We start from the raw sequence: 15293 nt of genomic DNA, 5'->3' as shown, positions 1-15293 counted from the left end.
TGATTATGTGGTCCCATGCGTGATTATACCCCTGATCCAACGGTTACCATTGTCTCCTACGTGATGTATGATAAGGCTTTTTGTATGTTAACCTTAGTCTATATATATATATATATATATATATATATATATATATATATATATATATTTCTAACATTTTATATAATTTTTTAAATAAACCTATGCTTAAGGTTTTTTTTAGTCTCACAATTTCATCTGAAAACAATATTTATCACATCACTAGTATTAGTAAGATATGTAAAAATTGTATAATAATTTCACTTTATACATAGTCTCAATTTGCATTACTAGATTAGATCAAGTTTATATGTATTATGCTATTGATAAATTCCTAATTTCGTATTCTCTCAATCTATTGAATTCAAATGTGATGATTATATATTGGGGATCTTGAAAAGGTTTGAAAGATGATGAAGAGGAGAATGGAGTCAGATCCAGTGTATTATTATTTAAACAAATGGACTGTAATGACGAAAATACCCTCACATTTTTTGCACATGTTGGTGTCAGAGTTAGTTTTTAACAGGCCATTAACGTTAATACCTTAGATTGTTAAAAAATCAAAAGTTAATACCCTAAAAGGTGATTTTAAACTATTAGTACCTTAGATTGTTACTTTGTGTAAACCACAGGGACTAACTATGTAATTAACTCATTATATATTTTTTAAACCTTTTATTCAATTAACCTAGTTATAACAGTTTTCTTTTGTTGTAATCTTCAATGAACGTATTATACTGTTTTCTGTAATTTACATCTTTATAATAATCTTTTCGTATTCATCTTTTAATCGAACCATGTTAATACAAACTAAAAGAATCACATCAAGTGAATTTAGAAAATGGACAACAAAAAAAAGTGATGTATTTATGTATATTAAAAGTTGTGAAATAAATTGAAATGGCATAACCGCATAAACCCACAATGCAGTTCAATAGTCAAAGTATTATTATCTCTAATCATAATCGAGGTTATACACAAATTGAATTTATCAAAAACATGAAAAAAAGTTGCAGGTAATATAAAAAAATCCCGTGTCATTCTCTTAACATAAATTTGTATGAATTAAAACCTGTTTGTATACTATAAATAAAAAAATATCAGAAAACATGGGTTATTAAATAAGAAAAAACAGTTTTTTTTTTAAATATTATACAAAGTTTTATTTTGCCAATGAGGCTTGGTGGGTTGGGCCTTCTCTCGGCCCGGGATGTGGCTGCCTATGCCTTTGTGGCTTCCAGGTCTCAATCTTGGGAGTTGCAGGACCACATCTTACGTAACAGTGGGGTTGCTAACACCGATCCGGATTATGCTAGCGCCTTGGAACGCTTGCATGAATCTCTACCTGACTTTGATCTCGGCGGTTTCTCTAACAAGGACACCGCCCCCAAAAAGCCACAGAAAACTTTGGCGAATGCCCTTTGTTGTCGAATCGCACAAAGATTGGGAGAAGATTTCCATTTGTCACCCCGCCAGAAAGCCGTAATTGAATGCCTACAGAGGCCTCACGCTCAGGATTTCTTAACTGTTATTCCCATTGAAGGTTTGGGTCAACGTATGTCAGCGGTGGAGTACCGATCAATCCTTAAGTACCGTTTGATGATCCCCATGTTCCCGAATGATGAAACTTGCCTAGTCTGTCGTAAAGCATGCCTGGATAAATACGGGGAGCATGTGTTACACTGTAGAGAGTTGCCGGGGTTTAAGTATCGCCATGACTTTGTGCGAGACGCGTTAATGAATATTCTCAGACGAGCAGGGATCTCGGCGAAGAAAGAGGCACCGGTTAATTTTCTTACAGACCCGTCGGAGGGGAGATCCACCCTACGCCCAGCTGACGTGCTAGTTTTTGGTTGGGAGGGCGGGAAACATGCTTGTGTCGATCTCACAGGTGTATCCCCACTAGCCGGGTTCCGGGAAAATGGGTTTGTGGCGGGGCAAGCGGTACTGAAAGCAGAGTCAAAGAAGGTGGAAAAGCACGCGAAAGCTTGTGAGGATAATCAGCATGCCTTTGTCCCCCTGGCGTTTGACACGTTCGGCTCCTTGGCGCCGGAGGCAGTTCGGTTCTTGTCTAGAGTGCAACGTGTGGTCCATAGCAACTTTTCGACCCCTCAGGGGCGGGGCTTTGTTTTTAGTAGATTGGGTTTTTCTATTCAGAAAGGGATGGCGGCGCAGTTTGTTGCTCGTCTACCTGCTATCCTTATGTAATTTGCCCTGATGTTTGGAATGGAATATTTTAAGATTAAAAAAAATAAATAAATAAATAAATAAATAAATATTTTTAAAGTAACATCATAATAATAAATACTTTTTCATACAACTCTTTATAGGATACTCTACCGGCTGATGAGTACCTGAAAACCCCCAAGTCGTGAAAAAAACAATTTTCAACGGAAACGATGGAGAAGATAGAAAACGGGCAACCGGCGGCAATCAGAGAAGAAGAGCAGATCGTATGCAAGAGGTGTAAAAACACGTTTACACGATCTTCAAACAACTCTTCTGCTTGCCGATTTCATCCTTCTTTCTTCGTATGTCGCCGTCACGACGATCAGAAAAGGTATCTTCTCTTCCATGGACTGTAATCATCTGTTTATTCATGCCCCAACAATTGGATTAGTTCTTTGTTTGTTTGCAAATTCTAATGATTTGGAATAGTTGGCAGCCTTTGTTACTTGAAATTAGGCTGATAAGAACCCAATTGCTAGGGTTAAGAAATCGAAGGGGATAACAGTTGGATATATTCGTGTTGTATATGTAGCTAATTAAACTCTTTGATCACCATTTCTTACTTGAATCAGAGTTCTTTTTTGCATATTTGTCTTGCTAAGAAAGAACGATTGCTTGCTTGGGTCAGTTTGAGGTTTGAGGTTTAGGCTTAGCACAGTTCTGTTGATCAACCACCCCCGCCTTAATGTGTACCACTACACATGGTCTTAGTATCTCGCTCGATCGGATATAACTAGAGCTGGAAATTTTGACCCGTTTACCTATACATGGGTCAGTTTTACTTATGAAGTCATACTTTTATCTCTAATAGGTCTAATGAGTTGGGTTAAAGGATTTAATTAAATAGCGCGTCAACTGGGTCAAACTAATTGAAAGTTGAAAGTCATCGGATGTGTACTCAATTGCATAAAAACCTTCTAAACTGCTTCATTATTAAAGTTTGCAGTAGATAGTTTCGTAATCTTATTTAACACGTTAATAATATCAAAATAGAAAAATGGATACTTTCTATGGGTTGGCCCAACATGACTCGACCTGTTTAACCCCTATCAATGATACTCCAGGAACTTTTTAGTTCAAGTAAGGTTATAAGGTTGAAATTATAATTAGACCGAATATGAAAACTCTGGCTCTCTTTTGATACCATTCAAGATTATTGTTTTCTTATGTTAGAATTTTTTTTTTTCACTTTTTTGAAGGTATTATGAACTTGGACCTGATGATCCACCCTATGCTGCCAAATTTTACGATTGTTGTGGAGCAGAGGAACCTGAAGCGTCTGGCTGCACCACCAGTTTTCATGTCTCTTATGATGATGATGCCTAAAATATGTATATAAACTTTTTGAAAGGAAACAAGTAAAACCAAATATCCCTTGTTCATGTTAATGTGGCTATAACACCGCTTAATGCTTAACTGTTTCGGTTTGTTTAGTGGTTGGAGCTTACTTTCCTTCTGCCTATCTTGATAAGTTTTCATATGAGCCTGTTTATGATTATGTGAAACAAAGTTGATGATCGGAAAGGGAAAATTGTGTTGAATCAGTCTTTATACCAATGTTTAACGAGATTGACTCTTCACTTTGATCTATGGATTCAACTCCCAACTCCCGGACACATGGATGACATACTAATGCTTCAGTTATTTCTTTAACCTAGTATTGTTGCTTCTAAAGCTCAGTAGCAGTGCTAGGAACGTCTGAAGAGGATCTTTGCTTCAAGGGCTACACAAGTGACAACCATTTGTCGTCTCCCTCTGATCCGACTCCGAGGTGAGGTTGTGCCCTAAATATCCATGTTAACTTGTCATACATGAGTTGTCGATTTAGTTAGTGAGTCATGTACGTCATCGTCGATTCAGTTACCCCCTGTCGGTTTAGTCTGTCAACATATCCCTAACTTGTACTCGTCTTGTGGTACACCAATCACTCCAGGTTTGCCAAAGTCAGTGGTTCCGAAGTGAAAACTACTGGATTTCCTTAATCAAATCAAAAGATATGATATGCATTATGGACCAATCCTGAAATACAATTCATATATGTCAACTATCAAGCTCACTTATTTAGGGTCAAAACTCAAAAGGGTTGGTCCCTGAAATCAAAATTATACATGTCATATATGTTTATAGCATATGGATTATGGAGCATCAATGTTAAGTTCCCAACTTTTTTTAACGGCAGAGATTATTTGTAATAGAAAGAGAAAATATGCCCATGTCTAGCAACTATAGCTAGGTTTAACATAAATAAAAGAGTTAAATGTCATTTTAGTTCCCGTGGTTTGGTTCATTTTGCCAGTTTAGTCTAAAGGTTTCATTTTTTGCCTGTGGGTCCAAAAAGGTATCACGGTTGCCATTTTAGTCCACTGGTTAACTTCATCCAGTTTTTCTGTTAACGAGAAGGGCAATTCGGTCATTTTGTATTCCCGAATTGCCCTTCTAGTTCACATAATTACGTAAATGATCGAATTGTCCTTCTCGTTAACAGAAAAAATGGATGAAGTTAACCCAGTGGACTAAAATCGCAATTTAATTGACTTTACTGTTAAACAACCCATTGTCTACCCAACTCAATCGATCTGATCTAGCTGATGATAAATAACAATGTTCCTTCATTTCTTCCCGAACGTTGTCTTGAAATGGGGCTCAAACAATTCCACTTCATTTCAACCCCATTGTCTTGAAATTCAGACATCTCTTCTGCTTGTCAAGAGAAAAAAATGTTTGGGTAAAGATCTTTTAACACCCATTTTTCTATCCAACCGAAACATTGTTAACCTGCCGTTTCAGTGTAACTTCTAAGCATATTGTGCAGATTCATATTAAAGACCTGCATGTCTTCACAAACCATAATTGTTTTGGTAAAAAATTACCTAAGCAATTTACTGATCAAATTCGTTATGTGTGGTAGTGTGCTAGACTTAAATTGATTAAGAAAATTGTTATAAAAAGTGTGATTAATACGTTGGACATAGATGCTAAGAATTTGTGATAGAATATGTCCGATATTCCGGGGGGATGCTCCGCTATTCCGGGGGGATGCTCCGCTATATACTTTTTCCGAATGTTGGAGTCCAAGTCGTTGAGTCCAAGGGTCAGTTCCTTCAACTAAGTCAACGAAAAATATGCTAGGACTTGGGGTCTTATCCTTAAGCATGCGATTGATAAACAACACGTGCAAAAATAGATAGTTCGAAAATAAGGAACAAGTTCCGGATGTCTAACCTTTCGAACATCCCGGATAGTCGGTCATAGTCCAGAATATTAGTCTAGATATTCACCCATAACAATTGTCCCAAAAATAGAACGATTGAATTGCTCTCATCTTCAAACAACCCTATTTTTCGATAAGCCCACTGAGTAAATGAAGGATGAACAATAGGGCAAAACGCGTGACAATTCCGAATAAAGGTTATACGACATCGTTTCCACGTATTCACATCACGTATAAAAACTTTTCAAATTCCCATTTGATTCCATCGTCTAGAATTGTACTATCATTCCCCAGGTACTTTTCTTGCTTTTCTTCTTTTATTCTACTCCACCATCTCTCATACTTTGCTCATAGCGAAAGAGGAAGCCGATCTTCCACTTTTCTAGGAGAGAAAATCATCGGCGATTTCACTGTGTAGAATCTGGTCGAGCAACCAAAACAAGAAATTTGGTCTTTCTCGAGCCAAGAGATATCGTAATTGAAAGCTCGGGTGCCTTCCCACAGTCAGCCGTAGTTCGTCCCTATGCCTGAAGTTGTTCCTCAGACCTAGCTTCGAAGATTTGGGTTTGTTTCTTTGCATTCTCATTCACCTTAAGCTTTACCTATCATTTCCCTCCGTTAGTTTTGGAATTCTTCCGCGTTACTGGTCTGAGTTACGCTCAAACCATGCCTGTGGTGTGGAGGATTCTCTATATTCTCAAAAAATTAGTTGAGTCTTACGGAATTAACTTGAAAATCTTCGAGTTAACTACCACCTACAAATTAAGAACCCATGGTTCTTACCATTTCATTCTGCAACTAATTTCTCGTCAGCCTCCCCTTGTTTTGAAAGCCTCTAAAAATGACAAAACCTGGAAGAAGAAATTCTTCTTCGTCAGAAGGGATTCAATCCCAGATGGCATCAATCTCCTAGTGCACTAGGTTACTGAGGGTAGGAGTTTGGTTTTCATAATATCAAAATATCCCCAATTTTTTTTTACTAATATACCGCTTTGTATCGTTGTGCAACAAACTTTTCAAACTCACTCATCATACAGCTAAAGCCGTCAATAGGCAATATCGACAACGCCAGAGATTGATAGGACCTTCCAAGACATGAATTTGCATTCGAGTAGTGCTAGCCAAGCCTCAACTTCAGAGATGTGAGGTATTTTTATTTTCAACGATATCCAACATTATATTCATCAAATAATACAATTATTTATTTAATTTGTTTCCCGGAGTTACTCCCTTCAATTCTTCCTTTGCCCTAAACGATATCGAGAACTTCATCAGCACTAAGGAGGAGGCAGCAACTACCAGTGCTACCAAAAATCCAATTCCAGATCCCAAAATTAGGGCCAGTGCATCCAAGAAGAGAAAACCAAGTGAACCATCAGTCCCAAGTCCTTTCCACGGTCTTGGTCTCGACGAGTTTCAGAGTAAAATATATATATTCATATTCTCCCATCCATCCTATTCTTACCCATGAATTCTTACAGGGACATGCACAAATAGATAAGATTGTGGAAGTTTTCCGCAATGAGGCCCAAGAAGCAAAGTAGAATGTGACACCTCGCGAAAACGTTTAAACACATTAGCTGGTCAGTGACTGCGCTCTAAATTTCGGGACGAAATTTCTTGAAACTTGGGGATAATGTGACACTTCAGGTTTCCCACGCGCTTTGTTTTATATTATAATTATGTGAGTATAATAAACGAGATTTATGGTTGGATTAAAGGTGCATTATGTGATAAATATTTGGATTATTGTTAATATCATTATCATTATTAAATAAACCACACACATGTGCAAGTCGCACACTTAAGTTGAACTCATACACTCGGTCCAGGTCGCACACCTCCTTGTTCTGTTTTGGGCCACCGCGCAACGCACCCCTTTTCTCCTGGCCCAACTCTGGAAAGCCCACTATAAATCCTAAAGGACCGCTGATGTGTGTAAAATTCAACATATAAATTACATCAAATGAGGCATAAAACTAACCCTTTTTTAGTACTAATGTTGGAAAAAGTGTGCTTTTGTCTTCCTTTTGTATTTTCGGGACTAAATGAGCGTAATTGAACAAAAGGAGTAAATATGCAGCCAAATCTAACATAAATACAAAGAAAAGGAATAAACGTGGCATGCCCGACCCCTCGACAGCATCTTCCCAAGCAAAAACAAAGAAACAGAAGGTTGACCACGGCCCCGTGCCCAGCGGACACGGGGCCGTGGCCAGATGTCTGCAGAAAAGACAAAGCTATAGAAGCTTCTATTCCTAGCACGGGGGAGTGCCCAGCTCAGCACGGGTCGTGGTCAACGCTAAGATTCGCATAATCTTGCAAATCTTGATAGTACAAATACGTTTCTGCACACGGGGCCGTGCCCAGCAAACACGGGGGCGTGTGGAGCTAATGTAGACAATTGCAATTAATGAAAAAAGAGAAAAAGAATGGACACGGGGCCGTGTCCGGGTTTCTGTGCAGGCTATAAATAGGGGTGTTTGGTTCACTTTAAAGGCATCCCTTGGCAAACCACCTCTCTCCCACATCACCCGCACTCCACCACCACTACAACCCACATCCACCACCATCATCCATCATCCATTTTAGAGTGTCTAGTAGTCTCGGGATCCAAGATTGATAGTAAGAGTTCTTGACAATCAAAGGCCATGTTTGCCTAAGTCTCTTACATCACTTGGTGAAGACAAGCATTTAGTGTAATACTTTTGATTTTTAATCTTTACGCACTTTTTATTTGGTTTTGTATTAATGACTTTAATAACTAGTTTCTTATGTTGAAGGTGAAACTTCCTTATCATTTGTCCGTGGTGTCTTGGCGTTATTTTACTGTCTATGTAAAATAAAAGATTTTCACCATTCATATCTCTACGGTCTATATAGAGATATGTTGGCTACCTGGTCGGGGGTTAAGGAAATGATTTGGTAAGGTTCTTGCCTTGTTCAGTGTATAGATCCTGCAAGGACCTAGGTCAAGCTTACTAGGACCTCCTTCAATACCCACTGGTATTGGATGGCGGAGGTGCGAATGGCTTGATCCCCTCATATGTAAACTACTATTAATACATTAACCCGGCTACTTGGGATTGTATCCCTGCTGACTCAAACCACTTAGCCGAGGGCAACGTCACCTTCAAAAGAGGGGCCTACCACATTACGCATTAATAACTTAATTAATTATCTTTCAATATTTCGACCCTTTGGGATTGTATCCTTGCTGACTCAAACCACTGGGTTGAGGGTAACGTCACCTTCAAAAGAGGGGCCTACTACTATAACTAAGATAATCTCTTAAAAAGTGCAAAAGTGTGGAAATCATCAAAGGTTACACTAAAGGCGAGTCGGATCCAAGTGATTCATCTTGTCTATATGTTTTTATTTTATTTTTATTTTTAGCATTTTTAGTTTTTATTTTCATATTTAAAACTTTTTTCTAAAATTTTGATTTGATTTGACGTTGAGGATAAACCGGTAGTAAAAGCTCTTGTGTCCTTGGACGACTTCGGTATCTTACCAACACTATACTACGCTCACGATGGGTGCACTTGCCCATATGTGTGTTTAGTGTTAGTATAATATCGTGATTTATAAATTTAAAACTTAACTAAAGTGTTAAAAAGGGCTTGAAATACAATCAAAAATATATCACACTCGACACGCATCAAGTTTTTGGTGCCGTTGCCGGGGACACAAGGATTTTAAGAAAGCTTAAAATCGACGGCCTAATCAGTTTTTCAAAACCTTTTTAAAATCATGCGCACATTTTCTTTATTTTAGTTAGTTTTTGCATTACATTAGTCTGAACACGGGGTCGTTCTCACCGAACACGCCCCCGTGCTGCACATTTTTTTTCAAAACTCCCAAATACATAATTTGAACACGGGGCCGTGTTCACTGAACACGCCCCCGTGCAGAACAAAACCAGTTACTTTAATTAAAACGCCCAGATACAGAACCTGAACACGGGGCCGTGTCCAGCCTCTGTTTCCGTTTTTATTTTTGTTTTCTGGTCCCGAGACTCTGTTGTGGTCTGCTGAGTTATTCTTATGGATCAATACACAGGAGATTACAACTACCACTATGAGGAGGATGATTCTAGGGAAGACTATTGCATCATTTGTGGTAATCCTCATTCGGTAGAATATTGTGACCTTTTTGAGCCATCCCCTTCATACAACTACTATGAGGAGCCCAGGTACGAGCCGTCCACTTCATACACAACCTATGAAGACCCAAGGTATGAACCTTCCCCCTCATACTCATATTTTGATGAACCAAGGTATGAACCTTCATACTCATACTTTGAGGAACCAAGATACGAGACTCCACCTTCATATGCTTACTATGAGGAACCATGGCGTGAACAACCCACCTCATATGAGTATTATGAAGAACCAAGTTACGACCCTTATCCATCATATATAAACAAGGTGAACAATAATTTGCGGGACGTGTTTCGGATTGAGATATAGCTTGGATGTACAAGACATGGAAAACATTGAAGTCCAGGGGTATTTGTGTCAATTATTGAAAGTTGAATGTAACTAAGAATGGACTTCAAACCCGCAACGCAAGCTACAGTTAGTAGACCGCAGCCTACGGTTTGTCTATTGTGAAAATATTGTTTCCAGCAAGTGTGTAATGTGGCCTACGGTTGGAAAACGTGACTTGCGGTTGAAACAAGATTCAGCATTTATAAGGGGATCGTAACCTACGGTCTACAGACCGTAGGCTACGGCGGGAATCCACAAGCCACACATGTTGCCTTATTCGAAGGGTTTTAAAGAATTTTAAACCCTAATTTCAGGGATCCTTCATTATGTCACACCTCGATATTTCCACGTATTACCGGTGGGCCCGGTGGGGAGTATCGTGACGTAGTTGATGTCATTATAGTCAATATATCACAGTTTAATGCACAGCGGAAGTCTAAAAGTAATAATATTACAAACCGAATGAAAGTAACGAGTGTATTACAAACGGAATGTAAAAGGATCCACAGGCGGATCAAAACAAAGGAAATATTGTTCAACAGATTTTAAAGTGACAAAGCTTGCATAACTCTTTATTTATTCACTCAGGAGTAGCCAGCCTATTTCGCATAGTACCTGCACTTAACCTTTTGAAAAATACGTCAGTTTACACTGGTAAATACAATTAACTGACTCTTTTGAAAAGTGTTTATAAAATTGATTTGGATGCACAAGGCACAAATAATCTTTTATAACTTGGGATAATTATTTAAAAATAAACTTGTAAAAGAATTATATGTTTGTTATACGTTCAGTAGTCCGGGTTGAATACCGGGTTAAAGATTAATAGACACACCACATAATATAACCCACGACGAGTTATTCTCGAACAGGCAGGTTCATTATTTTACATACGCACCGGCAGGTGTATGCCTACACCCCGTGCTTAAGTCGTGGCCATTTCAATGAATGAGCCGAGGATATCCAGGACATGGTCATTAACCCCCCAAAGGCTTAGAACAAACAAAATAGTTCAAACGGGTTATCTCAATGATTTAACCCTCATATGATTAAAAATTCAATACCTGACCAAGCGGTATTTTATATACCGTACCCCAAGCCCGTATAAGGGAAAATAAGTTAAAAGTATTTACCTGAGCAAATTATTCAAATTTATTTCAGCCGTATACAATCAGCAAGTGCAAATATCTTTTACCGGGCTCCTAAATCTGGAACGAAGGTTTTAATAACCTATTAGATTCCTAACGGGTCTTACTTAAGTTTAAACTTAGACCGGTTAGTTTTAAAGAAGGATATACGGTTCAAAACGCAAGATTAAGCGAAGACCGGATTAGAATGTTATTTAGACCCAACAAGTTTGAAGACTTGTAAAATATGGGTAAACTAAACACATTCTGGATTTTGAGGTAAAAATGATAAGGTTTGACCCGTTTTGGTTAATTTATGCAAACTAGTTACATAAACCACACCGAACGCGAAAAATGCATAACGGGTAACCAAATGAGTCATGTACAGGTTACACAAGTTAATATGCCTTAAATATGTTGTGATATCAGTAGGATACCTTCCATTATGCCCAAAACGAATTTAAACTCAAATTAAGCCCTGTAGGGGTATTTTGGTCATTTTAACGGTTATAAAAGAGGTTAAATATTAATCTGAGGTTCTGGTATAAAATGATCAGTAAAAATAATTATTTTTGCAAGTCATATCAGTAGAGTATTGCATATATGTGAAATTTATTTTATATAACCAAACTATGCACCGTAGGGGCATTTTGGTCATTTCACATAAGCTTAAAAGGTCAAATTCGGAAATCTGAGTTCAAAACTTTTACCTACTGTTAAAATATAAAAATTTACTTAAAACATCAGTAGGTATTAAGTCTTATGTGTCAAAAATAGTTTTTAACCCATACTATGCGTTTAAAATGCGTAAAAGTCGGTTTTAAGCGATTTTCAGGTTATATAAGAAAAGCTAAGATTTTTATCAGTCCAGAAGCCTTAAAATATCTTACTTATCATATAAAATCAGTAGGAAAAGGTTTGATATCAAAATGTTATGTAAAACTCATTTTATTAGTAAAAGGGTATAATAGTCAATTACCGAATTAAAGCAATAACCCTATGTTATGATCAGTTTAAAAATACATAAAAATCTTCAAAAAATCCCAAAATATTATATTACATCAGTGGGTAAAAATTTTGGTGTCGAAATTTGGGTTTAAATAGGCTTTATGCTAAAAATGCCGTTTAATTAATAAAAAGCTTTCAAATTACGATATTGAGCATAACTCCTAATTTAGACCTCAAACTGATGTCAAATTTTTAGGACATGTTTATAAATCAGTAATAAAGGTTTTTGTCCACTCACATTTTCAGAAATCTCGTTTTGATTTCAAAAGGGCATAATGGTCAATTTTAGGCATTTAACGGAAACATGCAATGAACTAGGATTACAAAGGAACCACATTGTATAAACTCAGAGGGTTATACTAACATGTAATATGGTCCTAATGGAACCCTAAGGCATTTCTAAAACAAGCTAAATCGGGTCAGAACTGAAAGTCAAAGCAAAAGTCTACTTTTGCGACTTTCGGTTCCAAACCGAGCCTAAACTTAGAACTGTCGGGTTGAACATGCTTAGACATGTTCTTACATTATTTACCAAGTGATTTTAGTGTTAAAACAGGTTACATAACTTCTACATTGCTAATTATGAATTTATTTGCAAAAATAGCTTTCTGTTGACTTTTTAATATAAAGTTTGACCCGACAATTGACCAAGTTAGAGTGATAATCAGGGGGTGCCCTTTTAAGGGTTTATTACTCACATAATTACCAACTCATAGCCACTTTTAATTCGAATAACGGCTGGACCATTAGCGATTAATCACTAAGTCAAAGCAAAATTACGTCAACTTTGACTTTTGGTCATTACACTATCAAAAACTTAATTAAAGAGGCTAAGTACACTTACAATGGTCCTTAGCATGAAAGTTTGAACTAATAGAGCCTCCTTAAAGACCAGGTTGCTCCAGAGAACTTGTCTTGAGAGTTTGTTTGAGAGTAAAATTTGAATTGTGAATGAACAAGTGAAGCAATGAGGCCTTTATATAGGATTTCAGTGTTCTAGTGTAGGATCGTGTTTGCGACCCGAACGAGTCGTTCAGAGGAGTTTTAATCTATTTTAAAGGCGGAAATAGAGAAATAGACTTCGAAACAACTTGCAAATCACTTTAAACCTCTTTCTGATTGATATAACACTGATTACAATAACTGGACAAACCGGCAGCACCTCGGTATCCAAATCATGAACTGTTACGTATGATTTCGCTTGGGATGCTATTTATAGAGTTTAGATTCTGCTTGAAAGTGTCAAGGTGCAGCTCAAGCGGAATTAACTATGTTGTGATTCCGCTTGAAACTGCATAATGTCATTTCAAACGAAATCACCACCTTCAGGCGAAATTAGATCAAATACTCTAACATCCTATTTTCTCGAACTTCATGCCCTGATCTAACAATCTAGTACAAGACTCGATACAAGACAAAGTCGACAGATGTATGCACCAACAGACTCCCCCTCAGATGTTGACGAGTCTTCAGTGTCGAGTCTTCTCATCTTCTATCTTTATCAATCTTTGGGCTTCTTTCAAATCCTCCTCTCGAATGTCTTCAGACTCCCCTTTCGACGTGATGGGATTGTAATCTTGCTTTCACAGAATCAGGATCGTGATCTTGCTCTCAAGCTTTCTAATTCTCTTGATCAGACCTCTTGATTCCTTAAGTTCATCAGCATCATCAGCTTCAGGATCATAACCTGTCTCTCATTCTACTCAGGTATCGAAAACTTGCTTTCCTGCACATTCTCTACCACACAGTAAATTCCATAAACTTTAACAATTTAATATTAAAATGTATGCACCAACACAGACTCTCCTTTTCAAAACAACCAGAATATCTGTGACCACTCGCAGAAGAATATTCAAACATTTTTGATTTAACAGACTCCCCCTCAAAATCATCATCATGTTTAGCATTTGGAATTTTGAAAATCAGCTTTCCAACATCAGTCGTCGAAAATCTTTTTGGATTTTTGAGTTTAAATGAAATGCAGTAAAGAAAATATTTACAAACAATATTTTTGTGAGTTTGTGTAAGAGGATCATATCAGTATATGAGACAAATCACCAACACCGTTAAACTTCATTTCATTTTAAGTTCTAAACAATTCACTTAGATTGTCAGTATATTGGTCCTCTTAAATTTTCACACAAAGTTCAACTGTTTCGAGATACGATATTAATGTTTTAATGACTTAAACTTACTCGCGTGTCCCACCACTTGAATATACTCCTGTATCCAGATCCCAATATTCAGTCTTACAGGTGAGTATACCACAGATGATATCTGTAAGGGGTTAGATGCGAAACCGTGAGAGCTCAGGTCAGAACTTCCGTTCAACAGAGTGATGACGGCTCGACTTTTGGTGTGTCCCCTTTAGAGGATCTTTTCTTCAACAGCACATGATTAGCATTTTTCAATGTTTCATCATTTTTTATGCTGAGGGCGGCGCTATATTTCAAGCATTTGCAGAAAGTATTATACGGGGACTAGGCCATTGCTTCCGCAAAATCAGAAGTCCCGGGATAATACCCCAGATATCACTGAGTATAAAGACCTAGTATCTCAGAAAGAGGGACATTTCAAACAAGATTTCGGGGGTTACCCATATATCCGAGAGATGTTACCCACGTATTAAGCAAGTTTGAATTTAGGTTTATATCTCGTCACAATCTACTAAATGAGCAAAAACCTACTGGCATATCATCAGTGAGACCGTTTATCACATTTATACTTTCCATTTCTTTAGCATGTTGTGACAGTCAACTAATGTACTATCATTTCCTTTTTTTCACAACAAAACTCATTTTTGATTTTATCATATTTTTGGCTTTTTCAAATTTTCTAATGTTTTTGGATTTTCTGAAATTTTCTTACTCCCCCTAAAATGCAAAAACATTTAAAGAATTTTGAAAACAAACTATACAAGAAAAAATGACAAACTGATGTATCAAGCTTCAAATCTCCATCCACTTGGCATAAACAATTAGAACTCCCCCTTACAACAAACTATTTTCTCAAGTTGATTTCAAAACACTTAAGTTTGTTTCAATCAAAATGATTTTTCCGGAAAATAAGTTTTGTTTTAACCACTTGTAGGTTCGGGGTAAACTCATCACATTGTTCATCAATCACTTTGTAATAAGATTACATCAAGTTTAAATTAATGACCTTGACTAATCATTCTGTAAAACCAAACCTGTATCACATGTA

General features: G+C 37.2%; 1 protein-coding gene across 1 annotated transcript; it reads left to right on the top strand.

Moving 5' to 3' along the window:
• The first annotated feature begins 2345 nt into the window (after positions 1-2345).
• On the top strand, positions 2346-3770 carry LOC110936287. The gene is made up of 2 exons (XM_022178635.2): positions 2346-2581; positions 3450-3770. Exons 1-2 carry the CDS (start codon positions 2421-2423, stop codon positions 3574-3576), a joined length of 288 nt encoding a protein of 95 aa, XP_022034327.1. The 5' UTR covers positions 2346-2420; the 3' UTR covers positions 3577-3770.
• The last annotated feature ends 11523 nt before the right edge of the window (positions 3771-15293 follow it).

Source organism: Helianthus annuus, chromosome 8, assembly GCF_002127325.2.
Source record: "Helianthus annuus cultivar XRQ/B chromosome 8, HanXRQr2.0-SUNRISE, whole genome shotgun sequence".
NCBI lineage: Eukaryota > Viridiplantae > Streptophyta > Magnoliopsida > Asterales > Asteraceae > Helianthus > Helianthus annuus.
The sequence above is the reverse complement of the archived record's forward strand: the minus strand, read 5'-3'. Positions and strand labels throughout refer to the sequence as shown.

Bases quoted from the DNA above. Each gene is read 5' to 3' on its own strand.
- LOC110936287 (XM_022178635.2), top strand. From the start codon at position 2,421: ATGGAGAAGATAGAAAACGGGCAACCGGCGGCAATCAGAGAAGAAGAG. The intron at 2,582-3,449 runs GTATCTTCTCTT...ACTTTTTTGAAG, and splicing joins CGTCACGACGATCAGAAAAG to GTATTATGAACTTGGACCTG.